The sequence below is a fragment of the Carcharhinus amblyrhynchos genome, chromosome 7, assembly GCF_965287045.1.
Source record: "Carcharhinus amblyrhynchos chromosome 7, sCarAmb.v2.hapA, whole genome shotgun sequence".
In the NCBI taxonomy this organism is placed as follows: Eukaryota; Metazoa; Chordata; class Chondrichthyes; order Carcharhiniformes; family Carcharhinidae; genus Carcharhinus; species Carcharhinus amblyrhynchos.
In genome coordinates, this window is record NC_137330.1 from 36083166 (window position 1) to 36107637 (window position 24472).

General features: G+C 42.1%; 1 protein-coding gene across 1 annotated transcript in view; it reads left to right on the forward strand.

The window, feature by feature from the left end:
• The window catches only part of taf1b (TATA box binding protein (Tbp)-associated factor, RNA polymerase I, B), a 77610-nt gene that overhangs the window by 17603 nt on the left and 35535 nt on the right, over positions 1-24472 (forward strand). Inside the window, exon 4 of the mRNA XM_080192143.1 lies at positions 11197-11294. Within this exon, the coding sequence (XP_080048269.1) occupies positions 11197-11294 (98 nt within the window). The remainder of the gene's footprint in view (positions 1-11196; positions 11295-24472) is intronic.

Genomic DNA, 24472 nt, shown 5'->3' on the forward strand with positions numbered 1-24472 from the left:
ACCCAAAATGGCAACCGGTTTCAACTCTTTTTCAGAAATGATCATGAATGAAGAATCTGCACTGCGTCTCTGTCATGTTCTGTTTTTTTTACCACTAATTTTAATAGATGCACTGGTCATGAATTTTCAAAATTCCCTAGTTTTTAGAAGGGTCTGAGCAAAGCAGTCAGCAAATGTAATATCACCATTCAAGAAAGGAGGGAGAGGGAGAGAGAGTAAAGAGGGAACTCTGGGTCAATTAGCCTGAAAACTGTTGTGAGGAAAATACTACAATCTATTACTAGCACTTCAGGAAATCATTGTATGATCAGGTAGTCAAACGTTGTTTTATGAAAAGTAAACTGTTTGACAAATTTTTATTATAATTTTTTGAAGATCTAATTAGAAGAGTAAATAAAGGTGAGCCGGTAAATGTAGAATACTTGAACTTTCAAAAAGCTTTCAATAGGGTGCCATGCAAAAGGGTTGATATGCAAGATAAGAGCTCATGGAGCTGCTGATGTATTAATGTGGCTGGAGGAATGGTTCATAGACAGGAAGCAGAGAATAAGGATAAGTAAGGCATTTTCAACTTGGCAGAATGGAACTAGCATGGTACTGTCAGGGTCTCTGCTGGGGCGTCAGCTATTTATTTGATTTGCTTTGATTTGATTTATTTTGTCACATGTACTAACATACAGTGAAAAATATTGTTTCTTGCGTGCTATGCAGGCAAAACATACTGTTCGTAGAGAAGGAAATGAGAGTGCAAAATGTAGTGTTACAATCATGGCTAGGGTGTAGAGAAAGATCAACTTAATGCAAGGTCAGTCCACTCAAAAGTCTGACAGCAGCAGGGAAGAAGCTGTTCTTGAGTCAGTTGGTATGTGACCTCAGATTTGTGCATCTTTTTCCCGAAGGAAGAAGGTGGGGTGCATGAGGTTCTTAATTATGCTGGCTGCTTTGTCGAGCCAGCGGGAAGTGTTGACAGAGTAGATTGATGGGAGACTGGTTTGCATGATGAATTGGACTATATTCATGACCTTTTGTAGTTCCTCGCGGTCTTGAGCAGCGCAGGAGTCATACCAAGCTATGAATGCTTTCTATGGTGCATCCATAAAAGTTGGTGAGAGTCATAGCTGACATGCCAAATTTCCTTACTCTTCTGAGAAAGTAGAAGCGTTGGTGGGCTTTCTTAACTATAGTGTCAGCATGTGGGGACCAGGACACGTTGTTAGTGATCTGGACACCTAAAAACCTGAAGCTGTCAACCCTTTCTGCTTCGTCCCCATTGATGTAGACAGGGGCATGTTCTCCTTTACGTTTCCAAAGTCAATGACAATCTCCTTTGTTTTGTTGACATTGAGGGAGTGATTACTGTTGCCGGCAGTTCACCTGATTCTCTATCTCATTCCTGTGCTCTGTCTCGTTGTTGTTTGAGATCTGACCCAGTACGGTGGTATGTCAGCAAATTTGAAAATCGAATTGGAGGGGAATTTGGCCACACAGTCACAGGCATATAAGGAGTAGAGTAGGGGCTGAGAACACAGCCTTGTGGGGCACCAGTGTTGAGGATGATCGTGGAGGAGATGTTGTTGCCTAGCCTTACTGATTGTGGTCTGTGAGTTAGGAAGTTCAGGATCTAGTCACAGAGTGGTGCCGAGGCTCAGGTCATGGAATTTGGAGATGATTTCCTGGGACTAATGGTGTTGAAGGCTGAGCTGTAGTCAACAAATAAGGAGTCTGACATAGGTGTCCTTGTTATCTACGTGTTCCAGGATTGAGTGCAAGGCCAGGGAAATGGCATCTGCTGTGGACTTGTTGTGGCGGTAGGCAAACTGTATTTATGATTTTTAACAGTGACTTTAAATGAAGGCTCTGAGAGTAATGTATCCAGGTTTGCTGATAATACAAAACTGGGTGAAAATGTAAGCAGTAAGTGGGCAACAAGGTGACAGATGACGTACAATGTGGGGAAGTGTGAGGTCAATTACTACAGTAGTAAGAACAGAAAGACAGAATATTTCCTGACAGATACGAAACTTGTAAATGTTCAGAGAAACTAGGGTGCACTCATACAAGGAATGCAGTTTCCAAAGCAAACTATTAGAAAAACAAATGGCATTTGAACGCAAAATATTGGAGGAGATGGAAATCTGAAATAAAAACAGAAAATGCTGGAAAACGCTACAGGTCTGGCAGTATCTGTGGAGAGTGCGAAACATAGTTCATGCTTTAGGTCTCTGACCTTTTATCAGAACAAGCCACGGACCTAAACATTAACTGTGTTTTTCCCTCTGTGTTTTTAATTTCAGATTTCCATCATCTGCAATATTTTGCGTTCGGATGCCATTTGTTTTCCTAATAGCGTGCTTTGGAAACTGCGTTCCTTGTATGAATGCACCCTAGTCTCTCTGAACATTTACAACTTTCACATCTGTCAGGAAATATTGTCTTTCTGTTCTTACTTCTGAAGTGACTGATCTCACACTTCTCCACATTATAAGTCATCTGCCATCTTGTTGGCAACTCACTGCTTACATTTTCACCTAGTTTTGTATTATCAGTAAACCTGGATACATTACTCTCGGAATCTTTACCTAAAGTCATTGTTACAGATCCATAAATAGCTGAGGTCCCAGCAGAGACCCTGGCAGTACCATGCTAGTTACATTCTGCCAAGTTGAAAATGACTTATTTATCCTTATTCTCTGCTTCCTGTCTATGAACCATTCCTCCAGCCACACTAATACATCAGCAACTCAATGAGCTCTTATCTTGCATATCAACCCTTTTGTGTGGCACCTTATTGAAAGCCTTTTGAAAGTTCAAGTATTCAACATCTTCTGGCTCTATCTACCCTTCTAATTAGATCCTCAAAAAATTATAATTGTCAAACACAGTTTACTTTTCATAAAACGACGTTTGACTCTCATCATACAATGATTTCCTGAAGTGCTAGTAATAAATTGTAGCATTTTCCTCACAATGACTTTCAGGCTAATTGACCCAGAGTTCCCTCTTTACTCTCTTTCTCTCTCCTTTCTTGAATGGTGATGTTACATTTGCTGACTGCTTTGCTCAAGCCTCCTAAAAACTTAGGGAATTTTGAAAATCATGACCAGTGCATCTATTAAAATTAGCGGTGACAGAAACACAGTACAGATTCTTTATTCATGATCATTTCTGAAAAAGAGTTGAAACATGTTGGCATTTTGGGTTTTTATTGACAAATGGTCAACACCTGAAATGCTAACTGGTCTCTTTTTAGATGTAGAAAACCTCTTTACATTCCCAGAACTTTGTTTCTCAGTGTAACAATCTCTGTTGGTCCAATAACGCAAAAGAACCAACCTTTCTGAATGATTCCAAGATTTCACTTTCTAAAACCTTTACTGTAGCAATCAAACCAAAATCAACCTGAAGTAAATGTGAATTAACAGGCAAATTGCATTCAGCAGAAACTATAAATTGCACTTCAAAAAGCTGACACAACAAGGGTAGATCTGTCAAATTTCTCAGCTAACCCTATTATCAAATATATAGCACAATATGCAATCCCAAAGTCTTTCCCAGTTCTCAGGTAGAGTTCAATTACTCTTTGACATGTAGGATTTGATCATCAAGAAGTCTCCAACAATTACATTACCCATCCAAGTTCCATGGATTGGATTACCACCAACAAAGCACACTTCTTCAGAAGCCCCTTCACTCCAGTCACAACAAACATGATGGTGTAGCTTGCCCGTTAATCCGACCACTCAATAGCACCATGATACACGATGGTCAGCTCTCATAAACATCATTCAACTCCTCAGCATCCCTGAGCCATTCACAGCTTTTCAGAACCTCTATTTCTGATTGCATGAGGAAGTGTGTAGGGAAGATTCACAAGGATGTTGCCTGGGCTGGAACTTTTCAGCAATGGAGAGAAGATGGTTGGCTGTGTTTGTTTTCCTTGGAGCAGAGAAGGCTGAGGGAGGAAACCTGATTTGAGGTGTACAAAATTATGAAGGCCATTGATAGGAGAGATAGGAAGAAAGTTTTCCCCTTCGTAGAGGGGTCAATACCAAGGGACATAAATTTAAGGTAAGGGCAGGAGACTTAGAAGGGATTTGAGGAAGAACTATTCACCCAGAGGGTGGTAGGAACCTGAAACTTGCTGCCTGAAAGAATGATAGCAGCATAAACCCTCATAACATTTAAGAAGTGGGAAATTAGGGAGCAATCTAGTCTTTGTCTGCAGGAAGTGTGTCCGGTTGCATCTCCTCACAGACCACATTGTTCGGTTGGAGCGGCAGGTGGATGTACTGCAGAGCATCCAGGGGGCAGAAAGTGTGATAGACACTAGTTACAGGGGGGTTGTCACACCGTAGGTTCTGTCAGGTAGATGGGTGACCGCCAGGAGAGGCAGGCAGCTGGTGCAGGAGCCTTTTGTGGCTACAAAGAACAAAGAACAACCCAGCACGGGAAACAGGCCCTTCGGCCCAACGAGCCCACGCCGCCGCATCACCCTACACCTATTCTACCCTGCATGTCTACGAATGGAACCCTACTCAGTCAGATTCAGGGAAGAAATAGTGTCAATTTGGTAAAAACCGATTAGCCTAAGAGCACATCTTTGGGGTGTGGGAGGAAACCGGAGCGCCCGGAGGAAACCCACGCAACCACAGGGAGAATGCGCAAACTCCCACAGACAGAGGCCCAAATCCATATGTCTGCACAGCCAGCAGTGCTAGTCACTGAGCTGTTGCGGCGCCCGTCTACCGGTCCAGGATCAAGCACACACACCGACATGAAGTACTAGGCCACTCCTGGAACTTCCAAGAGCAGCCCACGCACGACCCGCCGTGTGCATGCCCCTCGTTTGACACGTGGTGGACCTCCACCTGTGGAATAAAGACAAAATATTACTTTTACAGCCTGCCTTTCCGGTGTCTCCCGAGGTTTAACCCTATTTAATAGCCCCTACCATATCCCTCCATTCTTGTTTCACTCATGTGCCTATCTAACTGCATCTTAAACGAGTCCAACGTTCCTGCCTCCACCACCCTACTCGGTAGCGCGTTCCAGACCCCCACAACTCTCTGCGTAAAGAACCTTCTTCTCACCTCCAAATTATACCTCTCCCCCCTCACCCTTAAATGATGACCTCTCGTGTTCGTACCCAGTCTAGGGAGCAGTCTCTCACTATTAACTCTATCTATTCCCTTCAGTATCTTATATACTTCTATCATGTCCCCTCTCAATCTCCGTCTTTCCAAGGAGAATAGTCCCAGTTTCTTCAACCTCTCCTCGTAACCCAGTCCCCCCATGCCAGGCAACATCCTGGTAAACCTCCTCTGCACCCTTTCCAGAGACTCCACGTCCTTCCGGTAGTAAGGCGACCAGAACTGGACGCAGTACTCCAAATGCGGTCTAACCAACGTTCTGTACAACTGAAGCATTAGACGGCAGCTTTTATACTCTATGCCCCTTCCTATAAAGGCTAACATCCCATAAGCCTTCCTAACAACCTTCTCCACTTGTGACGCAACCTTCATGGATTTGTGAACCTGCACTCCCAGGTCTCTCTGTATGTCTATACTCCTAATCGGCCTACCTTTTATCACATAGCTCCTCTCTGCATTATTCCGTCCAAAATGCATCACCTCGCATTTGTCAGGATTAAATGCCATCTGCCACCTATCTGTCCACTGCACCAACCTATCTATATCCTGTTGTATCACCTGACAATCCAGTTCCGTACCCGCCAACCCTGCCATCTTGGTGTCATCAGCAAACTTGCTGATCACACCACCTACGCCCTCTTCCAAGTCATTTATGTAGACTACAAAGAGGAGAGGTCCCAGTACTGAGCCCTGCGGCACACCACTGGTCACTGGCCTCCAGCCCGACAAGGTCCCCTCCACAACTACCCTCTGTCTCCTATTTCCCAACCAGTTCTCAATTCATCTAGCTACCTGGCCTCGTATCCCATGCGCCTTAACCTTTTCTACCAGCCTACCGTGAGGGACTTTGTCAAACGCCTTACTGAAATCCATATAGATGACATCAACGGCTCTCCCATCGTCAACCGTTTTTGTCACCTCCTCAAAGAATTCCACCAGATTCGTAAGGCAAGACCTCCCTCTAACAAAGCCATGTTGCGTATCCCTAATCAGATCGCAACGCTCCAAATGCTCATACATCCTACCCCTAAGTATTTTTTCCATTAACTTCCCTACCACCGACGTCAAACTCACCGGTCTATAATTCCCAGGGTTATCCCTACTACCTTTATTGAACAACGGGACCACATTTGCTACCCTCCAGTCTTCTGGGACCTCACCTGTGTCCAAAGAAGAGACAAAGATGTGCGCCAGAGGCCCAGCAATTTCATCTTTCGCCTCCCTAAGCAGCCTGGGATAAATACCATCAGGCCCCGGAGCTTTATCCGTCCTTACGCTACCTAAAAGCCCTAGCACTTCCTCTCTCGTAATAACTATATCCTGCAACTGAACCTCTGCTCCCTCCAAGAGACCGCACGATTCCGAACCCCTCTCCTTCGTGAATACCGACGCAAAGTATTCATTCAGGAGCTCCCCTATTCCCTCCGACTCAATACACAACTCTCCACTCTTGTCCCTAAGAGGACCAATTTTCCCTCTAACTACTCTCTTGCCTCTAATATAGGAATAAAATGCCTTTGGATTTTCCTTAATCCTACCAGCCAAAGCTATTTCCCTTTCAAACAAGTATACTGTTTTGGATACTGTTGAGGGGCCTAACTTGTCAGGAGAAGACACAAATAGCAGCCAGGCCTGAGGCACCACACCTGATTCTGCTGCAGAGCAGGGTCGGCCAAAGAGCAGGCGAGCCGTAGTAATAGGGGACTTGTTAGTTAGAGACACAGACAGGTGTTTCTGTGACCACGATCGAGATTCCAGGATGATGTGTTGCTTCCCTGGTGCCAGGATCGAGGACGTCTCTGAGTGGTTGCAGGACATTCTTAAGGAGAAGGGTGAGCAGCCAAGGCCGTTGTATATATTGGTACTAACGACATGAGTAGGAAAAAGGATGAGATCCGAAGTGTGAATATAGAGAGTTGGGCAGAAGGCTAAAGTACAGAAAGTTGAAGGTACTAATTTGTGGACTACTACTGGTATCACGTGCTAGTGAGAGTAGGAGTAGGAGGACTAGGCAGATGAATGTGTGGCTTGAGAGCTGGTGCAGAGGACAGGGATTTAGATTTTTGGATCATTGGGATCTCTTCTGGGGAAGGGGTGACCTGTTCAAGAGGGACGGGTTACGCCTTAATTGGTGGGGGACAAATACCCCAGCAGGAAGTTTTGCTAGAGCCACTCGGGAGGATTTAAACTAGTTTGGCAGTGGGGTGGGACCCAAAGCAGTAGGGAGACAGAAGAGAAGGTTGTTGACAGCACAGAAGTTAAAGAGAGCACATTAAGTAGTAAAGGCAGTGTCAGTAATCCTAGTACCAGACGGATCAGGCAAAAGCAGAGCAGAGAGCAAGAGAAGTCCAGATTAAACTGCATTTATTTCATTGCAAAAGGCTTGACAGGCAAGGCAGATGAACTGAGGGGATAGATGGGTACATGGGACTGGAATATTATAGGAATTACTGAAACATGGCCAAGGGGGGGACAGCACTGGCAGCTCAATGTTCCAGGGTACAGATACTATACAAAAGGTAGAACGGGGGTAGGAGAGGAGGAGGAGTTGCACTTTTGATTAGGGAAAACATCACAGCAGTAGCGAGAGAGGATGTATCCGAGGGTACGGTCACTGAGTTGAAATGGGTAGAACTGAGAAATAAGAAGGGGGAAATCATTTTGATAGGGTAGTACTATAGGCCCCCAAATAGTCAGCAGGAAATTGAGGAGCAAATATGTAAGGAGATTGCAGATAGCTCCAAGAAAATAGGGTGGTAATAGTAGGGAATTTTAACTTTCCCAACATTGACTGGGAGAGTCATAGATTAGAGAATTGAATGGAGAGAAATTTGTTTAGTGTATTCGGGAGAAATTTCTCATTCAGTATGTGGATGGCCGGATTAGAGAGAGGGCAAAACTTGACCTCCTCTTGGGAAATAAAGAAGGGCAAGTGACAGATGTGTTAGTGAGGGATCATTTTGGGACTAGTGACCATAATTAGTTTTAAGGTAACTATGGAGAATGATAGGCCTGGCCCAAAAGTTAAAATTCTAAATTGGGGCAAGGCCAATTTTGATGGTATCAGGCAGAAACTGTCAAAAGTTAATTTGGGGAGTCTGTGGGAAGGCAAAAGGACATGTGGGAAGGTAAAGGGACGTCTGGTAAGTGGGAGGCTTTCAAAAGTGTGTTAACTAGGGTTCAGGATAAGCACATTCCTCTTAGAGTGAAGGGCAAGGCTGGTAGAAGTAGAGAACATTGGATGACTCAAGATATTGAGGCCCAGATCAAGAAGAGGAAGGAGGCATATGACATGCATAGGCAGCTGAGATCAAGTGGATCCCTTGAAGAGGATATAGGAGTTGTGTTAAGAGAGAAATCAGGAAGGCAAAAAGGGGACAAGATTGCTTTGGCAGATGCGGCAAAGGAGAACCCAAAGAGCTTCTACAAATACATCAGGGGCAAAACAATAACTAGGGAGAGAATAGGGCCTCTTAAGGATCAGCAAGGTCATCTATGTGCAGATCCACAAGAGATGGGTGAAATCCTAAATGAATATTTCTCATCAGTATTTATGTTGAGAAAAACATGGATGTTAGGCAACTTGGGGACATAAATAGTGATGTCTTGAGGAGTGTACATTACAGAGAAGGAGGTGCTGAAAGTCTTAAAGCGCATCAAGGTAGATAAATCCCCGGGACCTGATGAAATGTATCCCAAGACATTGTGGGAAGCTAGGGAGGAAATTGTGGGTCCCCTAGCAGAGATATTTGTATCATCGATAGTTGCAGGTGAGGTGCCTAAAGATTGGAGGATGGCAAATGTTATGCCTTTGTTTAAAAAGGTCTGTAGGGAAAAGCTTAGGAACTACAAGCCAGTGAGCTTCATGTTAGTGGTCAGTAAGTTGTTGGAAGGTATTTTGAGAGACGGGATCTACAGACATTTAGAGACGCAAGGACTGATTAGAGACAGTCAGCATGGCTTTGTAAGTGGGAAATCATGTCTCTCAAATTTGACTTAATTTTTTTGAAAGGGTTATGAAGAAGGTAGATGAGGACAGTGCAATTGATTTGGATGGATGGATCTTAGCAAGGTTTTGGACAAGGTTCCGCATAGTAGGTCATTACATAAGGTGAAACCTCATGGGATCCAGGGTAAGGTAGCTAAATGGATACAAAACTGGCTTGATGAGTTGGAGAGGGTTGTTTTTAAAACTGGAGACCTGAGACCAGTGGTGTGCCTCAGGGATCGGTGCTGGGTCCACTGTTATTTGTCATTTATATTAATGATTTGGATGAGAATATAGGAGGCATGGTTAGTAAGTTTGCGGATGACACTAAGATTGGTGGCATAGTGCACAGTGAAGAAGATTATCTCGGATTGCAACGGGATCGTAATCAATTGGGCTGATGAATGGCAGATGGAGTTTAATTTAGATAAATACGAGATGATGCGTTTTGGTAGATTGAACAAGGGCAGGACTTACTCAGTTAATGGTAGGGTGCTGGGGAGAGTTTTGGAACAAAGAGATCTATGGCTACATGTTCAAAGCTCCTTGAAAGTAGAGTCATAGGTGGACAGAGTGGTGAAGAAGGCATTTAACATGCTTGGTTATATTAGTCAGAACATTGAATACAGGAGTGGGACGTCTTGCTGTACAAGACATTAGTAAGACCACACTTGGAATACTGTGTACAGTTCTGGTCACCCTATTATATAAAGGATATTATTAAACTAGAAAGAGTGCAGATGAGATTTACTAGGATGCTACCGGAACTTGATGATTTGAGTTATAAGGAGAGGGTTGATAGACTGGGACTTTTTTCTCTGGAGCGTAGATGTCTGAGGGGTGATCTTGTAGAGCTCTATAAGATAATGAGAGGCAAAGATCATCTAGAAAGTCAATATTTTTTCCCAAGGTAGGGAGTCTAAAACTAGAGGGCTTAGGTTTAAGGTGAGAGGGGAGAGATACAGAAGTGTCCAGGGGCAACTTTCTTGTGAGGGTGGTGAGTGTCTGGAACAAGCTGCCAGAGGTAGTAGTAGAGCGGGTACAATTTTGTTTTTTAAGAAGTGTTTAGACAGTTACATGGGTAAAGTGGATATAGAGGGATATGGACCAAATGCGGGTAATTGGGACTAGCTTAGGGATTTTGGGAAAAAAAATGGGTGGCATGGACAAGGTGGGCTGAAGGCCTGTTTCCATGCTGTAAACCCCTATGACTCTATGACTTTATCAGCATTTTAATGAGCACTTGAAATGCCGCAGTTTCAAGGCTCCGGACCAAATACTCGAAAATGGGATTAGAATAAATGGGTGCTTGATGGCTGGTGGAGACATTATGGACCAAAGTGGCTCTCTTTGCTATGAAGCTCTATGATTCTAACCTGTTCTGAAAAAATACCGTTTCCAGGAGCCCTTACATCTGTTCTGACTGCAGACTGAAATCCAATTCCCCATTTCTACTCACTCTCCCCAATTAGCTTCCATTTACAATCAACCAGATGCTAATTTCTCAGAAGTCTGATGGCACAACCAGAGAATCCAATAGCCCCTCACCCAGAAAATTGGATCTGGCCTCTGATTCAGCTAGGAGCAGTCATAAAGAAATACAGGCTTTGGTGTGAATGTGATGAAATCATTTGAATCTGCTATGAATTTTAGCACTGGCCTTGCAGGTTGGTAGGAACAGGAAAATGCATCACCTCACATTTGTCCGGATTAAACTCCATCTGCCATTTCTCTGCTCAAGTTGCAAAGCATATCAGCGTCACATTAGTGCTATATTTCACTTAGTTGCAAAGTTCATTTGCAAACTTAATTAACATTAACTTTATTGCTGCAGCATATGCTAGATTTTACAGTTGTATGATCTTATTCTTCTTGCTGCAAAAAATAAATCTCGATCACATACACACACAACTGACTGCTATATCTCTTCATCGAATAGGTCTTGTTGGTTTCATGCAAGTAGTGATCAATTATGCTTGCAAATTATTAATTTTCAACCAGAACCTAACCAATGATGCACCATTATCACATTGATCAAGTGTCCATGTTGTGTCTTAGATCGAGGCTGTGAATGGTATGTTTGTGAAGGCTTTCAGTACATCTTGAATCAGCAAGCTAAGGCCTTAATAGCCTTGGGAGCTTCTCCACTGATCAAAGTAAGTATATTTTCTAGATTTAACACCATCACGCTACCTAAATTATTTTAATTTATCGAGATTGAAAATGAATTATCTTTTTGCTAATGCATCACATGATGTCATTTATTTAATTTATTTAATCTTTTGAACAAAAATTCTGCATAATTTCTAGCAGAACCCTGAAGGTTATCTAGTGAAACTTAAAAATATCAAATCACCCTACATTACAGCTATTCCATAATAAGACATAGGATTGAAATAGGCTATTTGGCCCATTGAGTCCACTGTGCCATTCAATGAGATCATGACTGATCTTCGTGATCTTCAAACTAACTCCACAGTTGGCAGCCATCATCCTTGTCACTCTGAAACTAATGTTTCATTGGTTATTAGATTATATCTTTCTACTTATTTTTAATTTTCAGTGCTATCCTTAATCAGATACAATATTTGTCTACTTCTTTTTGAAACAGTTGTGAAAGTGTTAGATGCTTTTGCCATCTATTCCATATATCCAGTACTGTGGTTAGGTGGGTTGGGGATAGTGATGCTTCCAGCCTTCAGATTTATCTGAAGCTGTACATTTTGTGTTCTTCCTTAGCTGACGGCCTATGTCAAATAGCCTGCTGCCTACACATTAACTGAGCCTTATTACCATTTTATAGTTCTGCTTAATGTGTCTGCCTTAATAACTTAATTCTGAGATTCAAGAATTATACTTGCATTCCTCTGAACAATCCCAATACATCAGTGTTAATTTAAAGACAACGTGCCAAAAATTGTACACACTGTTCCAATTGTTGCCTCACCCATGATCTACACAAGGCTTGAATAATTTGTTCCCACTTCAGATGCCTTTGAGAGGTATCCTAGTTCTTGATTAACCTTTGATAATGGCTTCATAATGACTAGAAGCTCTCAGTGATTGTCAATCACTCCTCTGTTTCCCATGTGGGTCTGTGACCGACATTTACTGCTTTTTAAGTTCCATGTGTTGCATTTTAATATCTGGTTTATATTCTGAAAGTTACTACAAAGTAAACAACTGTATTGTTGGCATATGATGCTGTCCCATAGACAAATTTGGAACAGAGTCGTATGCCTATGGTATTGCTGTTCACTTACAGTGCCGAGAGTAAACTAAATATTTGCCTCTAGAAACTGATTGTTCTGTATGCACATTTAAATCACCTAATTTCAACTCGATTTATCCAATGTGAAACCTATTGGCTCTTTTTTAGCCCACCCAATTAATTGAAACAGATGCTTTTGAATCTTGTCAATGTCCCTTGTGCTAATTACATGGCACATAGCTTTGTATTTTCAGCAAATCTTATAATTATCATCTACAACATTAGTATGAACAGTAGGGAACCAAATCAGAGCCCTGTGGAACGCCATTAATTGCTACTCTACAGCTAGTGATTTTTCTATTTATCGTCTGCTTACTGTCAGTATTCAACCCGTCAAATTTATTTGCCATTTAATTCAGTGAGAACTACCCTTCTTTATGTGTAAGACTTTTATGCAGCTAAATTTGTGGACGGAACCTTGTGCCCTAACCCATATGAGTTTGGTGGTGGGGTGTTAGAGGGGATTTCAAGTTAACCTGGGACCAAAAGACTAATAGACTAGAATATATTAATTTAGAGTGAATATGGTATTTAAAAAATTACAAAGTACCTAGAGTTACAAAGGTACTGTTTGCATAAAAACACATATAACCATTGTTAGAGAATTTAAACATGTATTTTTTTTGAAAATATATTTTATTAAAAGCATACACCTAGGTAATGACACACTGCTCTAAGGAATGATAGGATAATGCTAAGTAAGAAGAACCAAATCCTTTGAAAACAAACAGCTGCTGAGTGAAGCAAAAAAAACCTCATCTTATCAGTGTGGGCTCCAGATCATCCAAATTCTCCCAGACTGTTGAATGAATAGAGTATACACTTTCACAATAAGGAGTTGCTCGGTGACAGTGAGAGAGAACTTTCAAAGTCCATGTATTTCCATACTGTCAGAGTAAAATGTTATTGGTCCAGGTAAATGACCCATACGAATAACGTCTGGCTGGGGTGAGCAAAGGGGAAAAGCCCCGAAATCTAGTGGCGTTTGCTACCAAATAAATCTATTGGACTTTAACCTGGTGTTGTGAGACTTCTTACTGTGAGCAAAGAAGTTAGGCAAATGATTTTTGAAAATTGTATAATTGTAAAACTGAAAGTGATGCAATTAAAATAATTTGGGCTACCTGAATTTGTTCTCCCATGTGCAAGGACCAAGATTGGGCAATAGAGAAGGTCTTCAACCAGAATTACTGTCTGAGTCCTTTGTATTAGCTGAACCATAATTAAGAAGAGAAATCTCTCATGTGAAAGCCAGCTTAATACTTGGCCTCTGAAAAAGTTCCTACATGGAGGGACATTGATTCAGGTGGAAGGATGGCAGATTGTGGATCTCACCACCTTCTTGCCTACACACCATTTAATTCTGTGGTGGGAAGGCCTTCAAGCTGACTGCCAATTAAGGCAATTAATGCTGCTCTGCTGACAGTTGCAACCCCTGCCACCTCCACAAGATTTGGTACTACGTCTTCTGACTAGCTTTCATCCATCAGTTTAGTTACCTCCTCAGAGAATTCCAGTGAATTACTGAGGCATGAGCAAATGTCTTTGCATCCACGTTAACTACTGCTTATGGTTTCTGTGTTTTTTGATGGATGCAGTGCTTTTGATATGTACAAAATAAGCATATTGAAAGTTAATGTGAATCCCATGAGACACACGGGGGCAGTTCTCCCAGCCAAGTGTGCTGCTTTTCTAGTGCTTCGGGCTGGGAGACTCGAGTGGAGGTCATTCTTGGGCTCCCTGCTGGGCACCACAGCCTCCAACACTGTCAGCTCCAAGCAGTGGCCCACATAGTGCTACACTGCCTCTCCAGCGGGAATAGGCCCCACCCACTGGTTTTCAGCATAATTCATGCTGAGGCACAAGAGTGTGGGAGATTCATTTTGAAACTCCCGCTGAAAAAAAAAGCAGGATTTACTCCAGTTTTTACGCAAATTTGATACTTTTCGGGAAAATCGCCCCTATAATATTTTATGTTCATTTTTTGTTTATCAATGAGAGTTGTGATGAAGCTGAAAGGTATGCATGACACAACTGTATATTAAGAGATGCAATAATTAGAATTGTTCATCTTTCAACAATGTGTGATAATTCAGATCTTGCTGTGCCTGGCTAAGCAATTTCTCTAAAGTGTGTTCTCAGTAGTGTCATCAGCAATATCCGTTTAACATTTCTGAATTTCAGCGAAGGAGAATTGTAGACTCCCTGCAGTGCAGAAGGAGGTCATTTGGCCCGTCGAGTCTGCACTGACTCTACAATAGAGCATCCTAATCAGGTTCTATCCCTGTAACCTCATGTATTTACCATGGCTAATTCCCTTAACCTCATTTTGGGACATTAAGAGGCCAATCGACCTAACCTGCACATTTTTGAACTGTGGGAGGAAACCGGAGCACCTGGAGGAACCCCAGGCAGGCACAGGGGAAACGTGCAAACTCAACATGGTCATTCAAGGCTGAAATTGAAGCTGGGTCCCTGGTGCTGAGCAAGTTTGTTTATTTTCAGTTTTTACTTCATGATGTTGGAAAGAAATTTGAAGTATTAATGCCACTTAAACTATATCCTTAATACTGTAATGGTATTAATAATCAATTAAATAATCAATAAAACATGATTTGGCATAAACACTTTTATAATCTTTGCCTTCACTTACCCTGTTATGCGTTTGTCCTTCCTTTCCTGATCCCCTTCTCTGCCTTCTGCGCCAAAGAGTGGTGACTAGGGGATTTTCACAGTGCAGAATGTAAGCCTATTTGTGACTAATTTTTTTTTAAATTAATATTCTCCCTGTTCTAGTTGTTTGCCTTGTTGTTACTGCCTCAAATTTTGCACATACCTCTTCATTTTGCACTTTTCATTTTTTAGCTGGAAGCAATTTCACAAAAACTACAGTTTGTCCAGTAAAAACTCTCTAGAGATCTATTCATAGGTAGCATTATCACAGATACATCCTTATCAATCCTCTCCACACCCCAAGAACAATTTTGGTCAACTGCAGTGTTTAAAAAGGAGTGTGCTTTTTCTATGTACAGATGACCATGTATGTGGAAACTTTTGTTTATAATGGATACTATAATTTTTAAATTATATTTATTGTCCATTAAGTGAAACTATATTTCTATGCACTAATTCTGGCACAATTTCTTGAACTTGTCTGAATTAGGTTATGTTTTTATCTATATATTACCTTTTTCTGCATGTCAGTGTTTCAATCCCATTATGCTGAAAATTGTTAAATGTAAGTGCACACAGATGAGTGATCACTGCACCTATTCTTGCAGACATAATCCTGCCAAAATGCATATGCTATTCATGCATACACTGCAATCATTTTCAGCTGTTTGCATTAACAATTCAGAGTCACTGAATTAGTTTTGGATACTGTAAACTATATTTAATGCTAAGGTTGCACTTCACATTGTTTTGTATTTTTTCCAAAATATATTTTGGCTTTTCTATTTATTCCCTCCTGATTTTTTTTTTGTTTTCATCTTCATTCCAAATTGCCCTTGTGCTTCCACGCAATTCTCCTGTCAAGAAAGGAATGTGGTACAACCTGCAAACATTTCTACAAATGCTTATACTGCTGTGACAGTTCAATAATTATCATTGGGTTTATGTTGGCTTCTTTGAAGAACTGCTTGACAGCAGTTTTGCTTCTTGAGTTTGAGGGCTATGCATGTAAGCCCCAATCTGGAGTGAATCCTTATTGAGAATATGTTGCATTATCTAAGGTGCTGTGAAATTGGGTATGAAACTAAACCAATTGCTCACTTTGAGCTGGCATACAATTCTCAATCACCCAACACTAGAAGCATAGAATAATGTAGCACCGAAGTAGGCCTTTTGACCCATTGAGCCTGTGCTGGCTCCTTTGGAGAGCAATCCAGTTAGAGCACTTTCCCTCTCTTTCCTCATACCTCCTGAATCTTTTTTTCTCCTTCAACTATTTATCCAGTTCTCCTGTGAAGGTGACTATTGAATCTGTTTTAACCACTGTAGCAGGCAGAGCATTTCAAATCCTAATCAATTGTTGCGCGCAAGTTTTCCATCTTGTCACCTCTGTTTTGCCAGTCACCTTAAATATTTGCCTTTCTTCAGCTGTCAGAAACATCTATTTATTCACTCAATATAACCCTTCATGATTTTAACTACCCCTTTCAAATCTCCCACTCTACACGAAGGAAAGAAACCTCTGCTTCTCCAGTTTTACTTACTTAACTGTTACCCCTCATCTTCGGAAACATTTTAGTAATGTCTTTCTGTTTCCTGTCCAAAGCCTTCACATTCTTCCTGAATGTGTGTTTCCCAGAATTGCATAATGTATTTCACCTATGCCAAACTACTGTTTTAAAGAGTTTGCTTTTGCCTCTATTTATAATGTCTAGAAATCCTTTTTTGCTTTATTAACCTGTCCTGTTGCCTTTAAAATGTTATGCCCAAACACCCCAAGGTCTCTCTGTCCTTGCATGTCCTTTACAATTAAATTATTTAGCATGTATTGTGCTTCCTCATTTTTTCCAAAATGAGTCATCTCACATTTGCTGTTTCATCTGCCATTTTCTACTCATTCCACCAACTTATCTATGCCCTCTTGAAATTCTTGACTAGCATTCTCAATGTTTAACTATACTTTCAAGTTTCGTAATATTTACAAATTTAAAATTTGTGCCTGGTGTTCCCGAGTACAAAAAATCAATTAGTATGGAACCATGGGGAGCAAAACTGTATCCTCCCTTCCCACTGAAAAGCAGTCATTCACTACACCTCCATTTTCTTAAATCCATGTGTGCCTAGCTGGCCATTGATTTCATCTCAGGTTATTGTTTTCAAAAGCTTCCCATTACCAATTTCAAACTGACTAGCTTGTAATTGCCATGTTTCTCCTCCCCCTTTTCTTATAATAGTGTAACATTTACAATCCACCAATCTTTTGGTACCACTCTTGTGTCCAAGGAGGACTGAAAGCTGTAGTCAACATTTTCATATTTTAACCTTTGCTACCTTCAGCAATATGATATCTGCATTTTGGCCCCTAGTCAACTTTATTGCTCCTCTTGGAGCCCTTTTACTGTTAATATGCGTACACACAATAATTCCCTTTTATGTTAGCGACCAATCTATTTTTGTCATGTCTTAATTCGCCCCTCATTACTTTTTTAATTTCTTGTTTGGACTTATCATATGCAATCTGATTCACCCTTTTAGTATCAAACTGATGTTAGTGACACAACCACTTTTTCTGTTTCATCCTATTCTCCAACTCCTTTGTCATCAGGGAATTCTTGCTTTGGTTTCCCTACTTTTTCTTCCTTTTTGAGATATACCCAGACTTTATCCAGATAATCTTTTTAAAGGCTTCCCATGCACCACTACTTTCCTATCTGCCAGATTTTGATGCTCAACTATCTAGGTCAGATCCCTATTCAATTTGCTTAAATTAGCTACCCTCCAGTTAAGCATTTTAATCCTATATTGTTCCTTGTCTTTCTTTGTCACTAATCTGAAGATGTGTGTGATGACCTGTGCATGTATTGGGAAAAGCCTGAATTTTCTGCATGATGACTGATGTACTTTGGGGAAAGTTTTTCATAGAATGGAATCATAGAATCCCTACAGTGCAGAAGGAAGCCATTTAGCCCATCGAGTCTACACCGAACACAATCCCACCCAGGCCCAATCCCCAGAATCCCCATGCATTTATCCTAGCTGGTCCCCCTGACACTAAGGGGCAATTTAGCATGGCCAATCCACCCAACCCACACATCCTTGGACCGTGGGAGGAAACTGGAGCACCTGGAGGAAACCCATGCAGACACGGGGAGAATGTGCAAACTCCACAGAGACAGTGACCCAAGCCAGGAATTGAACCAGGGTCCCTGGTGCTGTGAGGCAACAGTGCTAACCACTGTGCCAAAGTGCACATTTATTCCATTTCCTATTTTTATCAGGAAAAACCTGTACTTTCTTTTGTGTGATGTCTCTTTAAGACCAGAGCGAACTGGAAGTTTTCTGAAAGAGGATTAATTAGTTTCCTGATTATGACACCGTTCGAGTCTGAGAAAACCCTGTGTGACCAGATGTCACTATGGGATGAATAGATTAGAAGCAAAGAGTAAATAGAAACCTAATTGTCGTGATGTTGGGTATTTTAGCCTGTCTTTCTGTCAGCCAATTCCAAACCCAAAGAATTTATGGGAGGGTGAAACAAGCAGGGTTCTCTCTGAATGGTGCTGTTTTCTGTTTGGCAGTTTTCAAAAAGATTCTGCCGTTGAAGCTTATTTCTGAGAACAGAGCAACAACTGTGTTATGTTTCTTCAGAAGGAACTCTTCAAAGTGCAGCTAATGAAACAACAACAAAACTTACTCCAACTTATAAGTCAAAGAAAGTATTATAATAAAGAAACATCATTCCTCCAAAATTGGGGCCTTGCTTTGGGCCATTCCAAGTTCCCACAATTCTACATAGTTCCTTATTTATAACGAATCAGTTGGTCAGCTGACTATTACATCACTGTGTGATTGGTTCCATGTCTTACTGGGTCAGCTGACCCTTACATCTTGTTCCCAATGGACGCGTTATATCCAATACAAATTTGTCACTGATTACATTCCAACATTATACAGTTGGAAAAATCAGAGAATGACACATTTCTGCAGCTTTCAATGTTGCTAGAGTCCTCCAGACTAAAGGAATCAGAGAAGGAAGTTTCTCAGGATTTTGGTATTCTGTACCATCAAAGCTATCATAACCCACATGAGAGTTCATAGACGTGCACCATGCAGTGTTGGGATGTTGGATGGAGTATGGCTGCTGATGACAGCAACTCAAAGGCCTAAACGATTGAGTGGGAAATGAGAAATTTTGTATAATGGAGGCCAAACTGGAAAGACTGAGATTGCATATGGTGCCACATTTGTGCAAAAATAGTGTGAGTGCTTGTAATAGGCGAGATGTATCTTTTTTATGTTGTCTCATTTAATGTGTAATTAACCTCTTTGAAATACCCTTTTCACCTGTTAATGTTCAAATTTCATTTTAGTCAGTTTGTAGCAGTAAATGTTTTAAGAAGTGAAATCTTGTCCATCATCCTTCGTTCTGTTGGCTTTATGGAAATTCCTTTCTTTTATTGGTCTTTGCAAGTTTCATAACATATAACTCCAATTCTCTTCCTGCATCTAGTGGTGCACTAAGGCAGGCTTTCATTTGTTCTCGTAGCTAGTAATTTCTGATACAGATCGTTAGTCTGTCGCCTGGGACTGATAACTTGAAGGGCATTACTCCACATCAAATATAGCTCACCTAGCACATCTTCCACTCCTATCACCAGCCATTGGCATGTTTGGAAGAATTTGCATGTTGACATTCAACCTGCAGCGTTAGGATTGAGCTTTCCTTGGTCAGCAAGTCCTGGAGGTAGGGCTCGAACCCAGAGCTTCTGGCCCAGAGGCAGGGGTGCTACCCATTGTGCCACAAGAATAACATATGATGCTATGCAATTATGATCACTGTATCCAAAAGTCTCCCCCATCGTGACGTTTCCACTTGATTTGCATAATCGTCAGGACTCGATCCAGCAAACAACCTTCCTTGTTGGGCAGGAAACATACTGATCAAGAAAATTCTCCTGACCACAATTCAGAAATTCTTCCTTATCCTTTACAAAACCACTGCCCTATTCAATGTTTGGATTCTTCCATTATCACTATTCTATAGTTCTTGCATCTCTTAGAGATGCATATTTGCAGAGAAATTATTATCTCCACCCCACAATTTGGTACCTGAAAATCTGCAGCAAATACCTTAAGTTACTTTATTTGTTTAAACTCAAACCAAATATATTCTGATTTTGACCCACTCAAGGATATTCTCACTCGCACTGAATATTAATCAAAACCACTTTTTTTGCTTTTTCTGGCTGAGTACATTGAAGTCATGATGTGGGTATGCTGGCGTTGGACTGGCGTAAACACAGTAAAAAGTCTGACAACACCAGGTTTTAGTCCAACCGATTTATTTGATAATAGACTCACAAGCTTTCGGGGTTAGCCCCTTCCTCAGGTGAATGGAGAGTTCTGGCTCGGAGAGTACATTGAACCCAGGAATATTAACAACCCATCCTCACCTTTTTTGCATCAGGTCTAAGTGCTGAATTTCTTTGGCCCCTAAGGGCAAGGGCAGGGTTCAACTCCAAGCCCTTGTGAGACCCTGGACTTGGTCTGTACCAAGGTTCTATTTTTTTTTAATTTCAAAAATATGCTTTGTTCATAAAAATCTCAATTAAACCAATACAAACCTACATGTCTATAAATTGCAAACAGTGCAGAATAAAAACATTTTTACAGTCCTATACAAATTGCAGTCATTACATTTCAAAACTTAAAACTATATACATGCCTCAAAATTTACTATGTGCTGTTATTTCTCAGATTGGCACACAGTTACGCAGGCCAAGGGTGCTCTGCAGTTCCCGGGCCCTCGGTTTGCCTCTGTTAAAAGGCCTTATAGCGTGGCCTTTCCTCATGGGGCAGCTGCCGCAAAGGCACAAAGCTTCAGCATGTCCCTCAGCACGTAGTCCTGGACCTTGGAATGTTCCAGACTGCAACACTCAGTCAAGGACAGTTTTTTTCAGCTGGAAGATCAGCAAGTTTCGGGCGGACCAAAGTGCGTCCTTCACCGAGTTGATGACCCTCCTGCAGCAGTTCATATTTGTCTCGATGTGCGTCCCCGGAAACAGCCCGTAGAGCAGAGTCCTGCATCACCGAGCTGCTCGGGACGAACCTCGACAAATACCACCGCATCTCACTCCTGACCTTCTTTGCAAAGGCACATTCCACAAAGAGGTGTGTGACCTTCGAGGGCAGCGTGCGGTGATGTTGAGACCTCGAGCGTGCGTGAAGGATCTGATGGGGAGTGCCCTTCTCACCACCAGCCAAGCCAGATCTTGGTGCTTGTTTGTGAGTTCTGGTGATGAGACGTTCTGCCAGATGACACTGACAGTCTGCACAGGGAACCATCCAACAGGATCCGCCATCTCCTTTTCTCTCAGGGCCCAGAGGATGTTACGTGCTGACCGCTGCTTAATTGCCATGTGGTCAAAGGCGTGTTTGCGGAAAAATTTCTCCACAAAGGATAGGTGCTGTGGTACGGTCCAACTGCTTGGAGCGTTCCGCGGCAGTGTGGCCAGACCCATCCTCCGCAACACTTGGCACAGGTGGAACCTCAAAAAGCAGTGGCACTTGCTGTTAGTGTACTGAGGATCTATGCACAGCTTGATGCAGCCGCACACAAAGGTGGCCATCAGGATGAGGGCAGCGTTGGGAACGTTTTTCCCTCCGTTCTCTGGAGATTTGTGCATCGCCTCCCTCCGAACGCAATCCATCTTTGATCTCCAGTTAAACTTGAAGATGGCCTGAGTCACTGCTGCAGTGCAGGATTTGGGGATAGACCGCACCTGCGCCACGTACAACAACATGGACAGCACCTCGCATCAGATCACCAGCTTTTTTTCCTGTGATAGAAAGGGAGCATTGCTCCCACAAGCCCAGTTTCTGCCTAGCTTTCGCGATGCACTCGTCCCAGTTTTTGGCGCATGCCCCTGCCACCCCAAACCATATCCCCAGCGCCTTCAGGTAACCTGCCTTGACGGTGAAGGGGACAAAGGATTTGTCAGCCCAGATCCCAAAGAACATGGCCTCGCTCTTGCCCTGGTTGACTTTGGCTCCCGAGGCCAGCTTGAACTTCTCGCAGACCTGGAGGAGCCTGCGAACAGACGAGAGATCTGAGCAGAAGACAACCACATCATCCATGTACAGGGAGGCTTTGATCTGCATGCCTCCGCTGCCTGGGATTGTCACCCTTTTGATGCCTGGGTCGCTCCTGAGGACCTCGGCAAAGGGTTCAATGCAACACGTAAAAAGGATGGAGGAGAGAGGGCAGCCCTGTCTGACTCCAGACCTGATTTGAAGATATCTGATTCCCACCCCTTGACTGAAACTGCGCTACTGATGTCTGTGTAGAGCAGTCGGATCCAATTGCGGATTCCCTCCCCAAAGCCCATTTTGGAGAGCACATCCATCATGTAGCTGTGCCATATTCTGTCAAACGCCTTCTCCTGGTCTAGGCTGATGAGGCACATATCCACCTGCCTATCCTGCACGTAGGCGATCATATCCCTGAGTAGTGCGAGGCTACCAGAGATCTTCCTGCCGGGCACAGCGTAGGTTTGATCAGGATGGATCACTGACCCCAGAACAGATTTGACCCAGTTGGCGATGACCTTGGCCAGGATTTTATAATCCACGTTCAATAGTGAAATGTGTCTCCAATTTCTAATTTCTTCCCTTTCCCCCTTCTGCTTGTAAATGAGGGTAATGATGCCTTTCCTCATGGATTCTGACATTCTGCCTTCCAGAAGCAAACTGTTGTATACTTTTAGGAGGTCCGGGCCTGTCAAGTCCCACAAGGCCGAGTAAATCTCAGCCGGTAAGCCGCCACTTCCAGGAGTTTTACCCTCCTGAAAGGACTTGACAGCCTTTGTCAGCCTGTCCAAAGATACTGGTCTGCCCAGGCTTGTCCTGCTCGCCGTCGTCTAAGACCTGCCTGATAGACGACAGGAAAGACTGGGATGCCGTGCTGTCTGTTGGCTTCACGTCATACAGTACAGCATAGAAGGATTTGCAGATCCTCAGAATGTCAGACTGCGATGACCTGACTGAGTCGTCTCCTTCCTTCTGGCTGCTGATCACAGATCTCTGTGTACCATCTGGAAGAAGAAACGCGAGCTCTTTTCGGCCTGCTCCATGGAGCGGACCCTGGATCGGAAGATGACCGTGGCAGCCTCTGAGGCAAAGAGCGAGGTTTGCTGGCCCTTCACCTCCTGGAGATCCTCCCTGTACCAAGGTTCTAGTTGCCCTTCCTCAGGGGACTCACTGTAGTCATAGCAATGTCTCCCACTCTTGGTGACATGGCTGGGGCAAGAGAGCTAACAATTAAATATAGATTGCTTTGAATGATTTGTGACTTCATCAGAATGTTTTGAACTTTATCTAACAATTATTCCCAATATTTAATTATGTGCCGTGATGTCACAGAGCTGTCATCTATTCACAATGAAATAAAATACTTGCAAGATTTGAGCTTCTTTCACATTGCTTTGTTACATTTTATTTTTTTTTCCCCAAATAACACACATTTTTAAAGCTTGCATACTTAAGTATTGCCCAAAAATTTGTTTATAACTGATCCTTCAAAGCCATGTGAGGTCCATAATGCACAGGCAACTTCAGTTTCATTTTGGGTTTAATTTCTTGCTTCCTGATGAGATGTCAGAATTCTGTGGTTTCTTAGTGTATTGGCGGATAGCTCCTAAATTGGAACATCCGCAGATTGAAATAGATGTACTTTATGGGTAATCTTAATTTATTTGGCTCTCAGTGTTTTATTGTACAAACCGAAGCTTTGTAATGCATAGTGTTACACTTAATTGTTTATTGAAATTTATTTCATAGAAAAAGGTGGATTTTTTTTAAAGCCTATTATTGCAATTCATTTAAAACTGCCTTTCTGTTCCCAAAAGCTACCTTCACCGATGGTGCTGAGGTTTCCTAGTTGCTTGTTTTATGATATCCACAATATGTTGAACAATAAAGTTTGTTTGTTGAACAATAAACTTTATTGTTTTGAAAAAGTGGAGGAATTGGAGGAAATTTCTAATAACTAAAATGTGTTGCATTGTGCAAGATTTTCGGACTGGGAACAAAATGAAAGCTATGTTGCCACCTTGAAACCTTTAAAAAATCCAGCAGAGGGCACCCTTTGACTTCAGCAAGAACAAGTTAATGTTGTACGTTCTGTTTATTTGGAACCTGCATCTGTATAGGCTTAACTAATTTTACAACATACTGATGAATTTCTGATTTGTTTACTTTTATTATTACCAACATTTTTAAGTGTTCAGTAGCCAGCTTTAGCTTTAATAACACAAAGGGCATGATATATAATCAATATGGTTCTCAATTAACAAAGTTCCTTAGATTAAAGGTGGCAATGAGATATTTGCA